This window comes from Bombina bombina, chromosome 6 (genome assembly GCF_027579735.1).
Source record: "Bombina bombina isolate aBomBom1 chromosome 6, aBomBom1.pri, whole genome shotgun sequence".
Taxonomy (NCBI): Eukaryota; Metazoa; Chordata; class Amphibia; order Anura; family Bombinatoridae; genus Bombina; species Bombina bombina.
In genome coordinates this window covers 100697066-100720414 of record NC_069504.1, presented here as the reverse complement: position 1 = coordinate 100720414, position 23349 = coordinate 100697066, and the positions used below count along the sequence as shown (strand labels likewise).

Genomic DNA, 23349 nt, shown 5'->3' with positions numbered 1-23349 from the left:
ACGCAAAACGTGAAGCCCCGGCGATGCCTGTCACTATACAGGCCCAATCGCCGGGGTATGAGCGGGTGGAAGCCTCCAGATCTCTCTCTCTCTCAAAATTTCAAGTTCTAAGCACATAGCCAGGACAAAATGTTTCTCGCCACTTTTAAACCCACACACACTACTTGACCCCCTCTTTTAGCCATTGTGAAACATTTTGTAATATTGTTTTTATGCTATACCATAACAAATTAAATAATGCTACATACAGTTATAAATTAAACAAATTAATTTATAGCAGTTAGAAACATCAACTAGAGGCTCTGGGGAAGACAACAGCTGGATAGAAAACGGAAGTTGCTGAACTGAGAGAGTGCAGAGAGTGCTGACAGTCATGGAAGATCATAGCAGACCTGGAGATTATATTATTTTTTGTATTATCTCTCCCGTCTAGCTTTTAACTATCTTTCTCAACTCCCTTCTCTCTTCAGTCTCTGTTTTTATCCTCTCCCTTATGTCCCAGGTCATTTCTTCTCTTTACACTCTCTTTCCCCTCTCTCATATCTTTTCCCTCTTTCTTCCTCCATTCTCTCTTAACTCTACCTTCTTCTCCACTTCCACGTTTTCTCTACAGTCTTTCTCTCTCTGCCCCTGTTTACCTTCTCAGAAGTAACAGTCTATGCACTAATGGGGTCCCTACAGCCCTAGAGGAATAAGATATCCTTGCACTTTCATGGCTATATAATATCCCTTTAGATAATAGTTTTAGCACATAGCCCAAAATGTGTGTGTCAGTGCTGCAATAGGAATGTACATTCTGCAAATACAATGTGCCAGCTTTGCTACTTACAACCTGCCACCAGACTTTAGACTCAACATTCACTAACTAGCTTTCATTTACCACTGATAAATTTCCACTCGCCAATGGCTAGTGGGCTAGAGGAAATTTTGAGCCCTGATATATATATATATATATATATATATATATATATATATATACATACATACATACAGGACATTCTTATCAAGTGCCTTTGGCTGTTGAGTTTAATGTCTCCATCTTGTTGTTGATATATATATACTGTATATATAGAGCAAAACTTGTGGTTGGGTAAATTGCAGTTGCCAATGCTGTCCATACAGGGTATGGGTCAATGTTCCAATATCTACTCAAATCAGATATTCCCTTTCTAAAACAGTCTGTACAAACATATGCAAAAAGAAAGAAAACTTGAAACAGTTAAAAACAAATAAAATTAAAATAGGCTGTTTGAAAGTGCTACAAGGTGACAAAATATTCTACGGGATCCGCCACTATGTCGAGCAAGCCTGTCAGAATATTCCAAGCTCCCGACATAGCAGCATCGCCGAGAGGTGTTTACTATTTATCTAATGGTAGAAAACCGATGGCACTCCTTTTAGTGTTGTGTAGTTAGGGGATATTACCACTTTCTTGTCTTATGGCATATAGGTGCTATGTATCAGTGAACATTATTTAAAAAGTCAGTCTAACTCTAATGGACTGTTTAAGCACACTATTGATTCCCTTGAATTTTTCAAATAAAGAGTGGTAGTATATTAAAATGGGTATATAGTTAAAAACATTCTGGAGCTCATATCAGAATAATAGAAAAAATCTTGTATATAAGTGTTTATCTCGATCTGATGTGATTCTAAAACCATATATATTTGTTTTGTGATTGAACTTGTGATTGTGAACAGTTGTATAAAGTTAGCAGTAGATTAGGTTAATAAAGTCTAATCCTAAATTTGTCAGGTTAGATTAATAAATAAGCATGCATTGTTTATTATGATCCATATGATTTAATCATCTCCAGCTTAGTGTACCTCTTATATTGCTATAAATACACTACAGTTATTACTTATAAAGTAATCTGATGTTGATCTTATTTTTATTGTGTTTCTGAGCAATAAAACTTTGTTGTGGGTAATCGTTATTACCCTCTTAAAACATTCATACATAAGATATACTGTGCTTAATAGCAGTCTGTGTAACTGTTAGTATCAGTTTAAATAGCTCAGTATTGCAGAGAGTAACTTAGATAAAATGCGTGTTACTATTATTAACTAATATTAATTAATAATAACTATTGTTTTTATTATTACATTTTATATTTAGGCAGGATAGTAATGAATTACACTCCCCTTATCCTCAGTAATTAGCTGTCTGGGCATTTACCTTTCTTGAGAAAATACTTTGTTACTTTCTTGTGGAGCTGCTTCTGCTTCTTACTATTTATGCCACTGGTCTGCAATTCTGGCTTAGACAACACCCAGCATCGCCGACCATATTGGTGATGTATAGTAAAAGAATCCCTAGAATAAAACTGCCATCTGCCTAACCACTAATCCTAATACCTCTAAACCGAAGTACCCCACGATCGCAAATTTACACTACACTAATAAACATCTAAACTACCACATACCCACCGCAAGTTGCTATTAATCTCTAAACTGCCACATACCCACATAAGTATCTATCTATTAACCGCCACATACCCACCATAAGTATCTCTCTATTAACCACAAGTGTCTATCTATTAATCCCTATGCCGCCATATACCCACCACAATCAACTATTAAACCTTATGCCACCATATATCCACTGCAATCAACTATTGACCCCTATGTCGCTAACTATAAACACCTATGCCACCATAAACATCAAACGCAAACTAACACTTAACCTCCCTCTAAACTAAACCCCCTAAGTTACAAATATAAAAAAAAAAAATCTGCAGAAATCCAAATGCAATCTAACCCTACTCTACTTAACACCTAACCCCCATCTAAACTAACCCCACTAATTTACAAAAAAAGCTGTTACAAAAAATTGTAAAAAGCTAAATTACAAACAAAAACAAAAACAAAACTCTGCTATCCAAAATAAAAAATAATGATACCTAACACTAAACTAAATGCCCTGTAAAAAAACTAAAAACCCTAACACTAAAATAAATTCCAAAAGCCCTTAAAAGGGCCTTTTGCATGACATTGCCCTAAAGTGATCTTTGCTCTTTTGCAAAAATAATATACAAAAACCCCTACCTACATTACAGTAACACCCACCCCCCAAAATAACAAACTCTAACTGTAAAACCTAGCCTACAAAATAAACTTAAAAATAACAAACCCTTTTCTTAACAATAAAGAATTCACCCCAAAAAAACCCTAACTAACCCCAAACGTTCTACTCACAGTTGATGGGACTCCGGCTCATCTTGATCCAATGTTAGGCCCTCTTCACCCAAGGTCCAAGCACAGGGGACACATCTTTACGATGGCAGAGGTAGACTTCAGCTGCCTTTTTCGCTGCCTCCGCTCCACAATCTTCTTCAACGCCAGGGCTCTCTTCATCCAGGCTTCAGGTGCCTGGGGACCTTTTGCCGCCGCACACTGAAATCCCAGAAGTGCGGAACCCCAATATATAGGGGTACCACTTAATTCTGATTGGCTGATTTCAAATCAGTCAATACCTATTGGCTTATTTGAATCAGCCAATAGCAAGAACTTTTTTAAATTTTAATTTAAGACATTTTTGTTCAGGGAAGCCTACCACCCAACTCATTAACAAATGAATTACTCTTAACTAATAAGTGCCCTTATCTAACTCTGTATTAACATCATTCTCACCCTTGCAGTCCTAACCTCCTGTTTCTCACTCTCTTATCCTTCTACATTGTAAATTCCCTTGGGAATGGGGTCCTCAGTTACTACTGTATTTGTTTGTCAAATTTTGTCTTGTCTCTTACAAGTTTTGTATTATTGTTTTATTTAAATGAATTGTACCCATAAACAGCGCTGCAGAATATTTTGGTGCTTTATAAATAAAGTATAATAATAATAATATATACATAAATAAATAGACATATTAAGACATGTCTAGGTATGTATAACTATGTTAGTGCCCTTTTTTGTCAAATACCTTATACCATATATCTTTGAGCCTTTAACTTTTTCATAAAAAATGTTTTAAATTATTTTTTATCAGATGTTTATATCAACTAATAATTTAGTTTATATCAACTAATAATTATACCAGCTTTAAAATAAAAATATGAGAGAGAAAACTGGGAACATACATATTATTAGTTTTTTTAGTATTAAACACTTACACTTGTGAGGATATAATTTTATCACTCGAAAAGAGTGACTTATTATTTTTTGTTTTTGTGCACAATTTAAGTATATGTAAAAATGACACTTCCGTTTAGACCCAGAAAGATTTTTCTATACTGCAAGAAATAGATTGAGGTACCTTTAAAGTTATAGGAGTTTATGCACAAGTACTTTCTAAATTCTCTATATCAAGTCAGTATAAGAAAATGGTTGTAATTTGTATCTAGATGTACTATCTTGAGTAAGTGCTAATTGAATAAAAACTAGCAATCAGTTAATAGATGTGAAAAGTGCACAATGGAGCAAATAACCTAGAAATTGGAGATGTTATGGAGTTTGATAAAATGTGTTTTGGCTAATGTGATACTATATTATACATAGAAATGTATATTATGTGTAAATTATATTTAAATATATCTATGGGAATATTGATACTTTGTAAACAATAATGCTACAATGTGAGTTTCAATGTGCCCTCTATGTTGATTAATAATAGTTGTAAAAGGAGGAGGGGATATTATTGTGGAATTCGTTGCACGCTATTCACCTGTGTGACATCACAGGAGGCGTGTGAATGAACAAATGGGTGTTCATTGATTGGTTGTTGTTTTTTTTAAATAGGTAGCAGTAGTTCAGTAATATACAGTCTGAGGAAACGGCGTTGCACACCAAGAAACGCGTCACTGTTTTTAATATGTTTTTAAATTAAATTTGTTTTAAACATACTACCGCTATCGTCTTTGGTCCTTGGAAGGTCCTTTGAACCTTAAATCTGCATATTTACTATTGGGCATTTGTTGACAATAAGTAGTAGAAGCGGCTGTTGGATGCAAAGCTTTGCACCAAGGCTGTGAGGACACAGAATCGCCCCCCTCCATCTGTTGGAGATACCGGAGGTCGGAGTTAGCCGAATGGCTCAGAAGTCTCGGTCTGCTTCAATTGCACTAAAGTGTGCTTCACCAAATGTGAGTTTACACATAATACACAATATTTGTACTGTTGATCTTACCCTGCTTGGTGATATTACACTTAGTGGCGACTCTGTATTTCTTCCTCTCTTCAGGAACACATCTGATTCAGATGAGCTTTTTCCAGAGAGCAGCCACAGTTTTTTTGTCTTATACATATAAAGAGATTAACTACATAGAGACTATAGATTGTTCTGAAATGTATGTGCGACTCTTGCTTTTGGTATTGGTATTGTGGAGATTTAACATCGATATCTCAATTTTAAATAATTTGGTTATATAGGTGGTCACACCTGTAAGATTTACCTCCATATTGTAGAGCCCCCTATCAGTATTAGAGTGATTAGTTCACCACTTCTTAACCGTACATTTAAATATATTTATGTTGTGTTTAATGCAACCTTTTTAAATCACTACCCTTTACGCAAGTTTTTCAGTCACACTAACCCAACCAGAGCAAATCTTGATTGTGTTTTCAAATGGTAAAATGAGCGCTATTTCCGACACATGCAAAAAAAACAATATCACTTAACTGCAAAAGTAGGAGTGCCACTTGTAATCTTGCCATACGTTTTTACTTTAAGCACTACTGGAAGTAATTATCCAGTGAGAAACCTACACATATTATGTATATTATTTGTAGTAGACCCAGCAGATTTAAACTATACGACGCTGTTGTGAACAACAGTGTATGATTTTTTTTTCCAAATTCTCAAATAAATGTACATTACTATAGTAATCACCTGGCTATGAAAACCTATATAGGGGCATTATTTTAAAGAAAGCCTTCTGGACTTTAAAAAAAGTGGTCTTTGGGGTCTCTAGGCATTTTTGACTGTCTATTATTAGCGGTGCTACTCCCTCATTAAAAAAGTGTCTTTTTTACTTAATTTAAAAAAAATATCTGCTTACACTTTATATCCCCTTTCAAATAATGCGTCTTAGGGATTTCTAGGACTTAAGAGAGCTGAAATTGAGGAATTTGTATAATTCCCCAAATCAAGGTCCATTCTGCTTTCTGCAGAAGCCCAGAACTTCGAGGTTTCCAGTGCTTGGTGTTGTCATCAACCACAGGAGTAGTAACTTCACCATGATCCCTGGATTTCCCTGGCAATGCTGAACAGCTTGGTCACCTCGTTACTGCCCTTAAGTACAGTGGGGGCCATGATGATGGCACGTGGTCGTTGTTCACACTGTAGGCATTGTGCATATGGTGATAATGTGTCTCACTCATACAAAGGGTTAAAGCACACATCTATGGCATCCCATTAACTCAATTATATTAGTTGATATTTAACAATCAACTATATTTTGGTGCAGAAAATCCTATTAATTTTTTTTCACTTCTTTAAGGTGCCGAGAATCTTTGCACATTGTGCTCAAGCTAAAAGACATGCCTGCAGATTGACATTATGCAGCAGAATGGTGTTAAAGGGACAGTAAAAGTCTTGCAATTGCAAGATTTCTTTGCAGACTTCCAATAAATTGACATAATGGGTGAATTTGAAAAAAATAAATTGAATGCATTGTCAGGCTATTGCTGAGTGGCATTAGATTATATATATATATATATATATATATATATATATATATATATATATATAGTCCTACAGAAGAACCCAGCACTCCCTCAATGCAGCAACTCCCAGGGTGCCCACCAAATCCACATGTAAACAAATCCTTTTCAAAAAGCAGGCACTCGCTGGTATTTCATCAAATCTTACTTAGTACAACAAATCAGTGAACGTTTTCGGGCAAAATATATAATAATATATAATATATAATAAGGTAAATTAATTAATTTGTAGATGAAACTGGCTAATGTAAGTTAAATTCTAAAATTAGAATTTTCAGCCCCAAAAACCACTCTACATTCAATGCACAGAATTCCTGCTGTGACCAGATAAATATCACAAGCCAGGATATCCCAATTATCCTGGCTTCAAAGGAAGCCTGTATAAAGAGTTTTCCTATCTGGAGGATTGGACAGTCCGTCTTTAAGGATAGTGGAATATACAAACGTTCTTGAAAGATGTGGCTCATATCATCTGGGTGTTAAATTGTCCCATGCTGAGTTCAAATCCATGGAGTTCAGTCATCACATCACCGTGAAATAGTAAAGAGAAGTTAGAAATTCATCTATATGAACTGTATAACTCTCTAATATTTGTTTTAGACTCAGACTGTGTAAATAAATGTATATTTATGGATCAGGGGAGATGTGTCTAACGCGTAAGATACCTTTAAATCTAAAGTGAATATATAACTGTCTATTTTAAGTGTTTAACCAACTTACTTCAGAATAACAACATTGTTTTTTTAATTCCAGACCTGTGAGAAACCAGTGAATGGTCTAATGAAGTATATCATATTTGTGTTTTCATGCATTCAAAACAATGTTATATCAGAATATGAATTGATATATTAATTAAATTCATACTGAAAGTATTATAGTCCTTTTACGTCCCCTCATAAAAATGTGATTTTAATACATCTTCTAAAATATTTAAATGTATAGGAATTTCTTCATAATATGGTACTAGAGATATACTCATGTTTAGTATGAAAATACTCAGGGTAAATAGTATTATATGGTCCCATACATATTGTACACATTATTTGCTGATACTGGAAATTAAAGTATATTTAATAAACATTTTAAAGGTTAGATACTAGACTTAGCAATATTGATAATGAGACTGCATTTCTAGTTTTCTGATACCCTCTGGTGGGCTATGTGAGAAATGCAACAAACGGAGATTGTAGTGTCGGATGACCACATGTATTCCAAGTAAGCCAATATGGGACAAGCTCCGTTAATGGCCTATCAAAGGGACAAACTTCAGTAATCGCGTATCCAAAACGTTCACCAATGATTACAAAATAGAGGTGGGGTTATCACTTGATAAACTCTTTGGTCTTTTGCTGGAATTTTTACTGACTCAGAATTGCTGCCTTTTGAAACACAGTCTCTATAAAGCAAGCCTGGGTCTAACTTTCTTTATCCATAATTGCAATACTTCTCTCATATGAGGTGAACTGGATTTATCTGATAAAGCTGAACTGCAAATTGGTTTATTTGGTGATGTATATGATTGCTCTATATTTTTAATGTTTTAATTAAAGGTATTCTAAAGCTATAATTAGATTGCAGCTGGTAATTTAAAGATCATATTTGGTGTTTTACCCTGATTTGCTCATAGATAGTATGTTTAAATAAATAGGGTTTTTATTGGTTTGCAAACCCCGCATGATTGAGTAGAGGAAACATATTATGCAATAAAATATGTTAAACTCAGCACGTTTTTCACTATTAGAAGCTGTGGTTAGAGCTTTTCATTTCTTAAATCATGCACTTTTAGATTATGATACCAAACTACAGAGTTTAACGGTCCATTAATAATTATATTTTATCTAATAGACTGTATTTCAGAGATAAATTAAATAAATTTGATAAAAAAAATACTGCAGTTGTGAGTATAAGGGTTAAACTAATCCCCTATATATGCTCCACTGCAGAATGGGAATACAAATATTCATGTTCATGGAATACGTATCACTGGGAGCTAACTGGTTTAAGTACATGAATATTTGTATTCCCATTCTGCAGTGGAGCATATATAGGGGATTAGTTTAACCCTTATACTCACAACTGCAGTATTTTTGATCAAATTTATTTAATTTATCTCTGAAATACCTCACTGGTTGAGAATCTAAATTATTTCCCAAACCTGGATTTTAAATTAAATTAAATAAAGGTATATATTTTAGTGCCCCTTAAACCTCCATTCCTTTTTCCTTTTCTTTTTGTAATTGATATCAGTAATCATTGGAGGTAGGGCGCACCTAATTTAGGTATCCTATATAGGGATCTTTATTAGCCCAATCCCACTTTAACTCGCACAGTGCCAGTTAAAGGGACAGTATACTATAAAATAGTTTTCCCTTAATGTGTTTCTAATTACTTTTTTTTACCAGCTGCAAAGTATAAAATGTATGAGATTTGCTTTTTTAAGGCTTATTTGTGTATATGAATTAGCTGATTTTGTGTTTTGAAGCCACAACCTAATAAAATGGGTTGAGCTTGTAGGTATAATCAGATCTCATTACTTTATCACATTGTGTACATATACATGCTTCTTTATCTTATATCTGTCCATAAACCAATCACCAATACTTATAGAGAACAATGGAAAATGAACATTTTATTACCTTATCTCTTCTATAACCCACTGGGAGTGTAATCTCTTCTACTGGCTGTGTTAATACAGCTTGGCCTCATGGCCAAACACTTTTAGGATGGGTGGGGATACCACAGGTTAAATAAACTAATTTAAATGCCAAAATAAGGTTAATGGAAATACTTGTAAACAATTTAATACACTCCAGCAGGTAAAGTGTATCATTGGGAACAAATTAAAGGGGAGAAAATTTTTGAGTAATACACATTTTTTCTATCTAATAGGGTGTATCAGTCTGATCACTTATCTACCTTCCTGACAATCCAAAGCAACACATAGTTTTGTTTTGTAATAGAAAGTAGAAGGATACATACTGCAACCATATGCTTATTCCTACTTAACGGCAGTCAATTATAGGAACAATAGAGCAATTTGCTCTACATCACATCGACATTTATTCTTAAGTCCCTATGAGTACAAAATCTCTGTTCTCAAATGGAAGAAACTATTTAGCTATTTTAATAATTATTGAACATTGGATTTCACTGACTTTTTCTATATTACAGTAGCAGCTGGGGTCCACATTTAAGCTTTTAAGCATAATATCTTTAATATCTCAATGTTGCAGGCTTTTGTTGCTAATTTTCAACATATAGTGAGACTAAATAGATTACATTTGTATTACCAAATACAGAGAAATGGTACTACAAAGACATCTTCTGTGCTATGGTACAAATTGCAGAATTTCTGCTGTCACACTCAGAGAGGCTAATATTAAGTTAAGGATTTACTTCATTATCCTTTGGATGACCCTAGATGTTATTAGGATATATTAATTATATCAATTAACAGAGACTAAACATTAATTAATAATATTTTTATATAAGACATTAAAAAATGAAAACCCACCGTATTCCGGAACCTGTCCTGTTCCACGTTTCAGTAATAATTTTACTCTCCTGCCTCCGGATTTAATTAGCTCTATCGCTCTGGCATGTGTCATATCTCTTGTGCTTTCCCCGTTAATTTCAATGATTTGATCACCTACCTGCCAGGTAAAAAAAAAGAAAAACATGAAATAAACAGACATTTAACAGAATGAGTATTTTCAAAGAACAACATTTTGTTTAATATGTTAGAAAAATGACATCCGAACATCAATGGAAATGTATGATGCTTCAGAAGGATATTACAGGCAAACTAAGAAATTCCAGTTCTTAAAAGTTCAACAACACAGATGTCTTGTCAAAATCAATACTAGGCAACTTGTACTTGCAATACTTTCTGCTTTGATAGTAATTTCACTCTTTGTGCAGGCAGGAGGACTTGTAACTTTGGGCAGAATGAGCAAAGAGGCTTTGTATTAATCTGTAGAACTTTTATGAAATCATAAACCAGACTTTTTACGTAATTATTTTAATTCTAATATACTGTGATGACCCATTATTTGTCAGTAAAAAAAAAGAAAGAAAATAACTATTAGAAATAATATTCTATACAGATGGACTTCCCATGATTCACTGTACCTTTGATTGTTGAACCTTAATTAGCAAATACATTATCGACGTCCGTTCTATGGGGCCGATTAATCAAAGTGCAACAGACATGATCCGCTGTAGTGGATCATGTCCGCCGCACATCAATAAATGCCGACAGCATACGCTGTCGGCATTTATCATTGCACAAGCAGTTCTGGTGAACTGCTTTTGCAATGCCGCCCCTTGCAGATTTGCGGCCGTTAGCAGGGGGTGTCAATAAACCCGATTGTATATAATCGGGCTGCTTCATAACTCCTGTTTCCGGCGAGCCTGAAGGTTTGCATGGAAACAGATGCATAAAGATGCATTCGGCCGTTAACAAATCGACCCCATTATCTGAACTCAAGAATACACAGTATTTGTGCAGCTATAACTTAAAGGACATGAAACCCAAAATATTTCTTTTGTGATTCAGATAGAGAATACAATTTTAAACAACTTTCCAATTTACTTCTATTATTTAATTTGCTTCATTCTATTGTTATCCTTTGCTGAAAGGTTTATCTAGGCAAGCTCAGGAGCAGCAAAGAATCTAGGTGCTAGTTGCTGATTGGTTGCTGCATATATATACCGAATGTCATTGGCTCACTCATGTGTTAAGTTAGAAACCAGTAGTGCATTGCTGCTCTTTCAACAAATGATACCAAGGGAATGAAACAAATTAGATAATAGAAGTAAATTAGAAAGTTGTTTAAAATTGTATTCTGTATCTGAATAATGAAAGAAAATGTTTGGGTTTCATGACCCTTTAAGTTGGTTAGGCTGTTCAAAGATAAATCCTGCTTTTCAGGTGCTTGTAATTTTGGATTGCGTAAAATAAATAAATCATTGAAACTTCCCAGTCTTGTGGGCACCCTCACAGACTAGAAAAAAAAAAAGATTGAGTATTTTTGGAGTTATTGACTATTCAAAAAAGTCTATTATTTTAATACATTTTGAGAATGCTCAGAAGAAGCAAACAGCTGTAAAAATTAATGAAGGCAAGCTCAGTAACAGCATTTGGCAACCGGGTATTATAGGACTTATAGTTTAAGATACTATTCTATATGGTATTGTAGCTTTGAAGATAGTGGGCTAGATTACAAGTGGAGCACTATCTTAACATGTAGGCGTAAAGGGGCAAATTTGCCCAATTACGGGTGCACGTTAAATAACCAGCCATTACAAGTGGCTGGTTAATGCTCCCGCGAGCCTGTTGTTTCACTTTGCACAATTAACCAGAGGTCAGATGTCTGCTTAAAAATGAAAAAATTTCTGGGTGCCAATTGCTACCGCGAGTAGCAATAACCCGCCACTTGTAATGGCTGGTTATTTATCGCGCGCCCGCAAAAGGGCAAATAAATTAGCGTTCCACTTGTAATCTAGCCCTTTATGTTCTACTATTAGAATATTTCATGTTATTATTGTTTTACTTACTGTTTTATATTATCTATGGACCTGGTAAAACTAAAAACCCAAAGAGCTTTCCACAATGGGCTTCAAAACAGGCCATACACCACTGTCCATGTTGGAGACTTTAACGCACCTTGCTTACTGAATATTCTTTTAAAGTTGGACAAGAGTTCCTAAGTGACTTCAGCTAATGCCCCCCGGCATTTCATGTTCATACTTGAAACTATTTATATTTGTACTGTTTATTAAACGATGTATAATCTAAGTTTTGTCAATAAAGCTCTTTTTAAAACAAAACAAAAAAACAAAATTCAATGAAAAAAATCTTACATCAATACCAGAATTTAATTTCCCAGTAACACATTAAAAAGCATGGAAATTCTAAAATTAAACTCCTTAACCCCAGATAATTCCATATTATAATATTTGATTGGGGAATTTAATTTTGGAATTTCCATGCTTTTTAAAGTTCGATTAGGAACTCAACTTGTCAGGACAGTGAAGTCAAAACTAAGCTTTCGTGATTCAGATAGAGCATACAATGTGACACAACTTTCAAGTTTCTTTCTATTATATAATGTGCTTTGTTGTCTTGAATCCTCTGCTGAATAGTAAATCCAGGTATGCTGGTAGGAGCTTAGGAGGTGCACGTCTATATTATTCTATGGAATCAGTGTTTGCAACTATGTATAATATTGCACGCTCCTGAGCTCTCCAATTACTCTTTAACAAAGTATACCAAGAGAACAATGCTAGATTGATAACAGAAGCAAATTGCAAAGTTTAAAATGGCCTACTCTACCCAATCGATTTACGCTCAACTTTACTGTCCATTTTAATTTTTTGCTGTTGAATTAAAATACTTCCACATAAAGGACAAAAGGGGAAAGTAGCAGAGTTATTTTCATGTGATTTAGCTCTTAAAATTAAGCAATTTCTAATTCTCAGAACTTGAAATTCACCCTGCTGACTTCTCAATGTTAACTCTGCTACATATCTCTCCCTAATTGGATTTATCAGATAACAACTGCAAAACAACAGTGACAGTGGCTAGCCTTGTTGTCTGTAGACTAGAGCCCAGATTGGCTCATCCAAATAAAGCAAATGGGGGTGGAGTTTGGTTATTAAAAACTAATTACTGTAACAAGGATGTTCATTTGTGCAATATCCTTAAATATATATAGCCTTAAGTTATGAATGTAGATAATCCTATATAAGCAGAACTCAATTGTAATGTGAGTCTGATACCTTATAGGAGTAACAGTGGTGAGTTTATCTATATAGTAATTCGATTGGTGTCCTAAGTAAACAATTGTTATTTACAAGGATACCATAGAACAAAGGATAATCAATTTGTATATGAATGAATTTAGAGAATATATGATTTAGTGTGATTTGACTTTCCCCTTCTAGTAATAATAAGCTGACAGTCTCTTGTCAAAATGCAGTAGTATAGTAATTTAAGGGGTATTAGTTGGTTTAATACAGGTTTTATGAGAGTGTGTTAGATTAGGCAGTTAGGCTTGTGCTCAGACAGTTTAGTAAAAGCAGCAAATAGGCAAACAGTTCAAAGAATGTAACAATTAGATATAGATATACTTGCGCTTTTAACTTAGGAGGTCTTGAGTTCTTAAGTCCGGAATAGTTACTTTGTTTCTCAGAGAAATGATGTCTTCAATCTGCACATGCTGGTAACAATTTGCTTTCAGTCAGTTCAGCGTCTTGTGCTTACAGCGTCCTGTGTCTGACTGGGGATGACGTCAGCGTGCTGGGAACGGATCCGCAGTACACAGGTTGTGGAGAGATTATAGTCAGCGTTCTCCTTTGGAGATTTGAATAAGCAGGTTTTTTATAAGAGCTCTTGATCCTTAGAACATTTAATGTGAAAGTGTTGGAAGGAAAAGTTCCAAATATGGATAGAAATCAAAGGCTTCAAAATTAGGAGTTTAGTATCTACGAAGTTACTGTGTGAACGTTAGATACTACACACTTGCAATTATCAAGCAATTGGTTGAGGTCTAAGTCCCTCCTTATATAGAGTTTCCAGAAAGAGGATATCTGCCTCTTAAAGGGACAGCAGATATGACAGATCCCCCCAGTCAGGACGCCTCCCTCCGACACAGCGTACCTGGTTTGGTAGGATATCTGGCATGAAATTCCGAGAGAAGTTGTGGAGCATGAAGATCCACACCCCTTCCAATGGACTAAGTATTCCACTCTTTTCCATCTGCGACGGGAGTCAAGGATTTTTTCTACTTCGTATTCAAACTGGTCAGGTTCTACTACGGAGGTAGCGTCTGTGTCCTTTGTTTGGTCCTTCTTATGACCACGGTATAGCTTCAAGAGAGAGACGTGGAAGGAGGGATGTATCCTGAGATCGGATGGGAGCTTTAGTACAATAGCGTTTGAGTTAATAATCATTTTGATAGGATATGGACCAATGAATTGATTGGCCAATTTCTTACATGGAACAGTTAATCTGAGATTCTTTGTGGAGAGTAGGACATGATCCCCAATTTTAAAAACTGGTGGTGTACATCTTTTCGGATCATAGTATCTTTTCTCTGTAGACTTGGCTTCTTCTTGATGCTTTTTTAGGAGGTGTAGTGAAACTTTGATGTTCTGAGTGAAGTCAGATACTGACGGATTATTTGTTACAAGATCTCTTCCAGGTAGAGTTTTCGGATGATAACCATATGTAGCATAGAAAGGGGACATTTTGGTGGATGAATTCAATGAGTTATTGTATGCAAATTCTGCGAGAGGTAACCAATCCACCCAATCGTCCTGGAGGTGTGAGATGTAGCATCGGAGATACTGCTCCAGAGTTTAGTTGGTACGTTCCGTCAAACCATTGGATTGAGGGTGGAAAGCAGTAGAGAGATAAGAGGATATCTGTAAGATTCTACATAGTTCCTTCCAGAAGTTAGACGTGAATTGCGTTCCACGGTCGGACACAATAGAATCTGGTAAGCCATGAAGCTTAACAATATGTGAAACAAATACCTTTGCTGTGGTAATAGCTGTTGGTAAAGATTTTAGAGGTATGAAGTGAGATAACTTGGTGAGATGATCTATCACAACTAAGATGGTTGTGTAATTATTAGAAGGTGGTAGATCTACTATAAAGTCCATGGCTATCATACTCCAAGGGACTTCAGGAATGGGTAATGGACACAAAAGACCAAATGGTTTATGGTGTTCTTTTTTGTTTCTGGCACAAGTGTCACATTTATTCACATAGGTGTCTACGTCTTGGCTTAAAAGCGGCCACCAAAAGGATCTGTTGAGAAGCTCCTTAGTTTTTATGATACCAGGGTGTCCACTTATCGGAGAGTCATGGAAATGTTTGAAGAGTTCTTCCCTTAGAGATGGGGGTATATAAGTCTTTCCTTTATAGGAATATGTTCCAGTCTTAGGATCTTTTTCACAACAAGATGGTATGTCCTTGTCAGACTGTAAAGCTATTGTTATCTCTGATAAGAATGTTGTAGCTGAAGCGACAATTTTATGTGGTGGGATGAGATGTTTTTTCTCCTGTTCTTCGATGATAGGTTCAAGTGATCGGGAGAGGGCATCTGCCTTTACATTCTTTGATCCGTGTCTATAGGTGATAAGAAAATCGAACCTGTCCATGAACAAAGCCCAACGGACCTGTCTGGATGACAGAGTCTTGTTGTTTTTTAGATACTGCAGGTTTTTGTGGTCTGTGAATATATAGAAGGGTTTAGGGGTACCCTCAAGTAAATGCCTCCAATGTTCCAGAGCACATTTTATTGCAAGCAATTCTTTATCTCCCACGGAGTAGTTTTGTTCAGCTTGTGCGAGTGTTCTGGAGTAAAACGCTATTGGATGAAGTGTTGGATTGGTCAGGCTTTGTTGAGACAATACGGCTCCAATTCCTGTGTTGGAAGCATCCACTTCTAGGGTATATTGATAGTCAGGATGTGGAAGCTGTAATATTGGGGCTGAAGAGAATTTCTCTTTAAGTAGATGGAATGTCTCTTGAGCTTCATTACTCCAAAGAAATCTTTGTTTACCAGTTAATCTGGTTAGAGGTTTAACAATTGTGGAGAAATTTTTTATGAATCTTCTGTAGAAGTTTGCAAACCCAAGAAATCTTTGTAAAGATTTTACAGATGTGGGTTTTGTCCAATTTAGTATGGCAGATACTTTCTCAGGATCCATATTTATTCCATTGGGTGCAATTATGTAACCCAGAAATGTTAAAGTATTTACGTGGAAACAACACTTCTCCATCTTGGCATAGAGTTGATGTTTACATAACCTGGCAAGAACCCATCTCACATGTTTAATGTGATCTGATACATTTTGAGAATAGATTAAAATGTCATCTAAATAAATGACTACGCACACATCCATAAGGTCTTTGAATATATCATTTATAAAATATTGGAATGTGGCTGTTGCATTTGTAAGGCCGAAGGACATGACATTATATTGAAATAACCCATATCGGGTTCTAAAAGCCGTTTTCCATTCATCCACACTCTTCATCCTTATAAGATTATAAGCACCCTTAAGATCTAGTTTGGTGAATATCTTGGCATCACTTAGCCTTTCAAGAAGCTCAGGGATGAGCGGAAGGGGGTATCTGTTCTTAATAGTTATGGAGTTGAGAGCTCTATAATCAATTATGGGTCTACGTGTGCCATCTTTATTAGTGACGAAGAATATGCCTGCTGCCGCTGATGAAGTACTAGGTGAAATGAAGCCCTTACGTAAGTTTTCATCTAAATACTCTCTCAAAAATTGTAACTCTTTTTGGGATAAAGGGAAGATTCTACCAAATGGAATGACTGCACCTGGTTTTGTATCAATATGGCAGTCATACGGCCTATGCGGTGGTAGATTCTCAGCATCTTTTAAATTAAATACGTCTGCAAATTCTGAGTATTCTTGGGGTAAGACAGGTTCAGTATGATTGATTTCTACGTAAGGGAAACAAGTAGATAAGCAATATGGGGAATCTAGACTGATATTATTCTGTGACCAATCAATTCTAGGGTTGTGTTTTTGTAGCCATGGGTAGCCCAGTATAACAGGATGTATGGATCCAGGAATGATATTGTATGAAATGTATTCTTTATGACCTGTTAGTGTTGTTGTAAGGAGAGGGATTGTATGGTGTGTAATGGGACCTTTTAAAAAGTTTGAACCATCAATAACTTTGACATAGACAGGACTATCTTTCATCACACAAGGTATTTTATTTACAGTAACGATTTTCTGGTCTATGAACATTCCAAAAGCTCCGGAGTCAATCATAGCCTCGCTCTGGTAGAGGTGTTGGTCCCACTGTAAAGACATAAGATATAGTTAGATGGGTGTTTGGTTTGGGGGAGGGTTTAATAGATATGGGGTAAGTCTTACCCCTCTTTTGACGGCTTAGCAAAGGACATGTGGATACAGTATGGTCCTTACTAGCACAATACATGCATAAATTCGCTAAGCGTCATCGTGATTTCTCTTCTTGAGATAAAGGACCCTTGAGGGTTCCAATTTCCATAGCTATAGCAGATGTGCTGGGTTTATCAACATGTGTGGGATAATATTTCTTGCTGTAGGAATCAGGGTGTTGTCTCTCCAGCTTCCTTTCTCTGTAACGGCGGTCCATTGAGATGCAAATCTTTATCAATGCTTCCATTGTGAGTCTGTCGCCCAGAGCTGGAATTCAGCTATATAGTCTTCCACGGCTCTTTTGCCTTGTTTCAGAGACCTTAAGTTTTGCTCAGCGGTGCTTTGTTTGTTGGTATCCTCATAAAGGGAGGACATGGCTGTAAAGAAATTATCCAATGAATCCAGTATTGGATCTCCAGATTCAAAGAACCTGTCAGCCCAGGCTCTGGGTTCCCCAGTCAGATACGATATAGTTGTACAGACCTTGATACGCTCTGTACAGTATGTTTTGGGTTTCATGCTATATAATAGTAAGCATGAATTTTTAAACTCACAGTATTTTGCACAAACCCCTGAAAACGGTTGAGGAGGGTTGATTTGGGGTTCGGGATGATCTGTTGCTTTGGGAGTAAAGTAATCATTCATTAGTCATTTGAGAGTATTGTTCTCAGTTTGTAATTCATTAAAAACCCTGTGCAAGCAACTCCACCTTCTGGTTAAGAGTGCTTATTTCAGTTGCCATTTGGGTTGGATCCATTTAAATTATTTTTTTGAGGCTTGATAATTCTGCAATATCCCTAAATATATATAGCCTTAAGTTATTAATGTAGATAATCCTATATAAGCAGAACTCAATTGTAATGTGAGTCTGATACCTTATAGTAATTCGATTGGTGTCCTAAGTAAACAATTGTTATTTACAAGGATACCATAGAACAAAGGATAATCAATTTGTATATGAATGAATTTAGAGAATATATGATTTAGTGTGATTTGACTTTCCTCTTCTAGTAATAATAAGCTGACAGTCTCTTGTCAAAATGCAGTAGTATAGTAATTTGAGGGGTATTAGTTGGTTTAATACAGGTCTTATGAGAGCGTGTTAGATTAGGCAGTTAGGCTTGTGCTCAGACAGTTTAGTAAAAGCAGCAAATAGGCAAACAGTTCATAAAATGTAACAATTAGATATAGATATACTTGCGCTTTTAACTTAGGAGGTCTTGAGTTCTTAAGTCCGGAATAGTTACTTTGTTTCTCAGAGAAACAATGTCTTCAATCTGCACACGCTGGTAACAATTTGCTTTCAGTGAGTTCAGCGTCTAGTGCTTACAGCGTCCTGTGTCTGACTGGGGTTGACGTCAGCGTGCTGGGAACGGATCCGCAGTACACAGGTTGTGGAGAGATTATAGTCAGCGTTCTCCTTTTGATATGGAGATTTGAATAAGCAGGTTTTTTATAAGAGCTCTTGATCCTTAGAACATTTAATGTGAAGGTGTTGGAAGGAAAAGTTCCAAATATGGATAGAAATCAAAGGCTTCAAAATTAGGAGTTTAGTATCTACGGAGTTACTGTGTGAATGTTAGATACTACACACTTGCAATTATCAAGCAATTGGTTGAGGTCTAAGTCCCTCCTTATATAGAGTTTCCAGAAAGAGGATATCTGCCTCTTAAAGGGACAGCAGATATGACAATTTGTGTTAAAAATACAAATTTCTTTCCTAAGATATAGTGAGTCCACGGCTTGAGTAATTACTGTTGGGAATATCACTCCTGGCCAGCAGGATGAGGCAAAGAGCACCACAGTTAAACTGCTAAGTATCATTCCCTTACCCACAACACCCAGTCATTTTCTTTGCCTTCGGTGCATGGAGGAGATGAAGTTTAGGTGTCGGAAGAAAAATGTTGATTTAATCTACAAGCAAGTTTTGGGGTATAGTCGTATTCCACGTCATTCCTTGCAGTCGGGTAGTGGTGGCTTTAAAGCAGTTAGGAACTTGTAAAGAGATACTTACTGCGTTTTCCTAACAATTGCTGCCCTTGTTTAGAAAGCCAGAGTTGGCTACTCTGTTCTTTCTTTTTCAAAGGTCTCTGTGAGGAACTGTGTCTTCTCATACTTTGTAACTGTCTACATGTTGGACAGTTGAGCAGGCAAGTGCTTTTTTTCCAGTTGGGGAGACCATGCACTTAATAAATTAAAAGACACTGCTTTTTTATTGGGACATAGATAATCCTGTTGTATGGGTTACACTGGTGAATGAAGCAGGCACTGTAGCATGTATGAGACTAACATTTAAAAAAATTTAAAAAGAAAGGGGAAAGTGTTTTTATTAGGTTTTATTTTCTGACACATATTTACTTGATAAAACAATACAAGTTTAAACTAAAAGTAAAGCTGAATTTTCTATTTCAGCATCTTATTCATTTCCCCTTTGCTTTAAATAAAACGATGCAACTTTTTAAACTGTCAGGTTTGAAAAAACTATTATTTCTGGTACTCAGTGTACCAGGAAGTAGTGCATCTCTGTGTCGCAGCAGTAATTTGAGCTTGGTAGTTGCGGTCACAAGACCGGCTTTACTACATAACGTTTCTGAGGAAAAAGTTGTTTTTCTCCATTTCTGGGTGATGCTGTCTTAATTTGTAGCAGTAAGGCACCTCAGTAATTGAGGTGTGAGGTTGCCTGAGGGGTATTTTAGAAGTTTATTTGATGTATATTAAATGTTTTTTCTTAACTTTTCTCACATAATTTTAGCTGGGGATCAATCCTAATTTGTCTTATTTTAATTTAATATTAAAATCTTTGACATTTATCTGTACAAGTTTATTTACTGTTTCACAACATGTCTGATATGGACCAAGAGCCTGCTCTCATGAATTCATGCTTATTATGTTTAGATGAACAAATTGCAGCTCCTATGCAATTTTGTTCTTCATGTTTCAAGAAAACCTTGCAAAATAAAGGTACACTTTTAAATAATAATTTAAAATAATACCTCAGCTTTCTCCTGCTACATCCCAAGCCTCAATGGCGTCACATGCAGTGCCCTGCGGTTCCTCTATAACTCCTAGTGGAGTTTATTTAAAAGCTGAAATTGCTGCCCAGGTATCTTCTGCGGTATCTGCAGCATTAGCTGCCATTCCCAGATTACAGGGAAAATGCAAGAGGAAATCTAGAAATTCAGAAAGTAAGGTGCCTGTCCTCAGTTCTGCTTCCCAAGTTGCCCTTTCTCATAAGTCTGATGAGGAAGATACATCTGGACTTTGAGGGTGAAATCTTAGATTCAGACAGTATAATTCCTTCTTCTGAGACTGAGGTGGTAGCCATCAGATTTAAGCTTCAACACCTTTGTGTATGGTTAAAGGAGGTTTTAGCTACTTTAGATGACTCAGATACCCCTGTCGTTGTCACTCCTAAGAAATCTAGAAAACTTAATAGTTTTTTTGATGAACCTTCCACTTCGGAGATTTTTCCTGTGCCAGTCCGTACTAGGGAGATTATCTCACAAGAATGGGAGAAACCAGGGGTGTCTTTTTTGCCGTCTCCCATTTTTTAAGAAAATGTTTTCTGTTGGGGACTCCCTTAAAGACCCTTGGTATACTGTACCCAAAGTTGAAGGGGCAATTTCCACTCTGGCTAAGAGAACCACTATTCCTATTGAGGATAGCTGCTCTTTTCAGGATCCAATAGACAAGAAGCTGGAGGCTTATTTGAAAAAGATTTATGTTCATCAAGGTCTTCAATGGCAACCTGCGGTGTGAATTGCCACTCTTCAAGTAGAGACTTCCTTGGATGAAATTCAAGATAGGATTAAAGCTCGTAAATTGGCCAATTCCTTTATTGCAGATGCCATTTTACAGGTTGTTAGACTAGGAGCTAAAACTTCTAGTTTCGCTGTCCTAGCCCGCAGGGCGTTGTGGTTGAAATCCTGGTCCGCGGATGTTCCCTCTAAAGTCAAGCTTCTAGCGATTCCTTACAAGGGCAAAACCTTGTTTCGCCCCGGTTTGGCAGAAATATCTCTGATATTACGGTTGGAAAAGGGTCTTTTCTACCTCAAGATAAGAAGAATAGGCCTAAAGGACGTCAGAGTAATTTTAGTTCCTTTCGTAACTTCAGAGCAAAGCCTTCCCCTTCTTCTTCTAAGCAGGAACAATCCAAGTCTTCTGGGAAACCCAATCAGTCTTGGAACAAGAGGAAACAATCAAAGAAACCCGCAGCTGATTCCAAATCAGCATGAAGGGTTTGCCACTGATCCGGGATCGGATCAGGTGGGGGGCAGACTTTCTCAGTTCTCTCGTATCTGGATACGAGCTGTCCCAGATCCCTTTACTGTGGACATAATATCCCAGGGTTACAAATTTGAATTCAAGACTTTTCCTCCCAGAGGCAGATTCCATCTCCCAAGATTATCTGCAGACCAGTTAAAGAGAGGCGTTTTATCAATTAGGGATACGTTACGAGACTCCACAGACACCCGTGCTGAAGCTCTGTTCATATTATCAGGAAGAAGTAAATAACTAAAGAGCAACATCAAGCAAAAGGTAGGCACTTTAACAAGAGGTGTAAGAGTCCGGACGTTGTGTGCTACCATACAGCTATCAGCTGTATACAAAGTCTTATATGAAATTTTAACATGAATTCCAAGTACACTCCTATAAAGGTATTTTAGAACACCTCACCTACTACTTGACTTAAGCTTAAAGGGACAGTAAACACCAGAATTTTTGTTGTTTAAAAAGGTAGATAATCCCTTCATTACCCATTCCCCAATTTTGCAGAACCAACACATTTATAATAATATACTTTTTACCTCTGTGATTACCTTGTATCTATGCCTCTGCAAACTGCCTCCTTATTTCAGTTCTTTTGACAGACATGCATTTTTAGCCAATCAGTGCTTGCTCTTAGGAGCTTCACGTGCCGGAGCTCAATGTTATCTATATAAAACACATGAACTAACGCCCTCTAGTGGTGAAAAACTATCAAAATGCTTTCCGATTAGAGGCAGTCTTCAAGGTCTAAGAAATTAGCACATGAACCTCCTAGATTTAGCTTTCAACTAAGAATACCAAGAGAACAAAGCAAAATTGGTAATAAAAGTAAATTGGAAAGTTGTTTAAAATGGCATGCCCTATTTAAATCATGAGAGACTTTTTGTGACTTTACTGTCCCTTTAAAGAATTAAAAGTACCACAATACTAAAGGGACACTTTTAAACTTTCTATGAAAATGGATAAAATCCTAAGTGCTGGACTTTTTAATTAAAACCATTGTTATTCAGTTACTATTCCGATTCAACTGATACAGGTGGTTCCATTTTGCAAAAGGAGAATTCTCAAGCGCTTTGAGACTGATTGTATTTGCAATATTTTATATTTTTTATATTTTTTTAATTTTTATATTTGATTGAATATAGTACAATCAAACCAAAAGAAATGACAGGTCATATTATGTAAATTTTAAAGAGAATTTTTATGAGCAATACAATCATAAGATTGTTATAAATATTTATTAAACTGTTTTTTGGGGGGATTTCGATATCCTTTGTTGAAAATTTTGTTTTATGTAAGCACATACAACACATTTTAATTCAACAATTTTTTTTTTATATTATAGTCAGCCTTTGTTGAAAATTTTATTATTTTTCATAGTTATCCTTTGTTAAATATTTTGTTTCATGCAAGCACAAAATAACAAATTATAGTTATCCTTTGTTGAAGATTTTGTTTTAT

At 36.0% G+C, this 23349-nt stretch overlaps 1 protein-coding gene across 1 annotated transcript in view; it reads right to left on the bottom strand.

The window, feature by feature from the left end:
* Window positions 1-23349, bottom strand: part of MAGI2 (membrane associated guanylate kinase, WW and PDZ domain containing 2) — a 986849-nt gene that overhangs the window by 85840 nt on the left and 877660 nt on the right. Inside the window, exon 19 of the mRNA XM_053716523.1 lies at window positions 10178-10316. Within this exon, the coding sequence (XP_053572498.1) occupies window positions 10178-10316 (139 nt within the window). The remainder of the gene's footprint in view (window positions 1-10177; window positions 10317-23349) is intronic.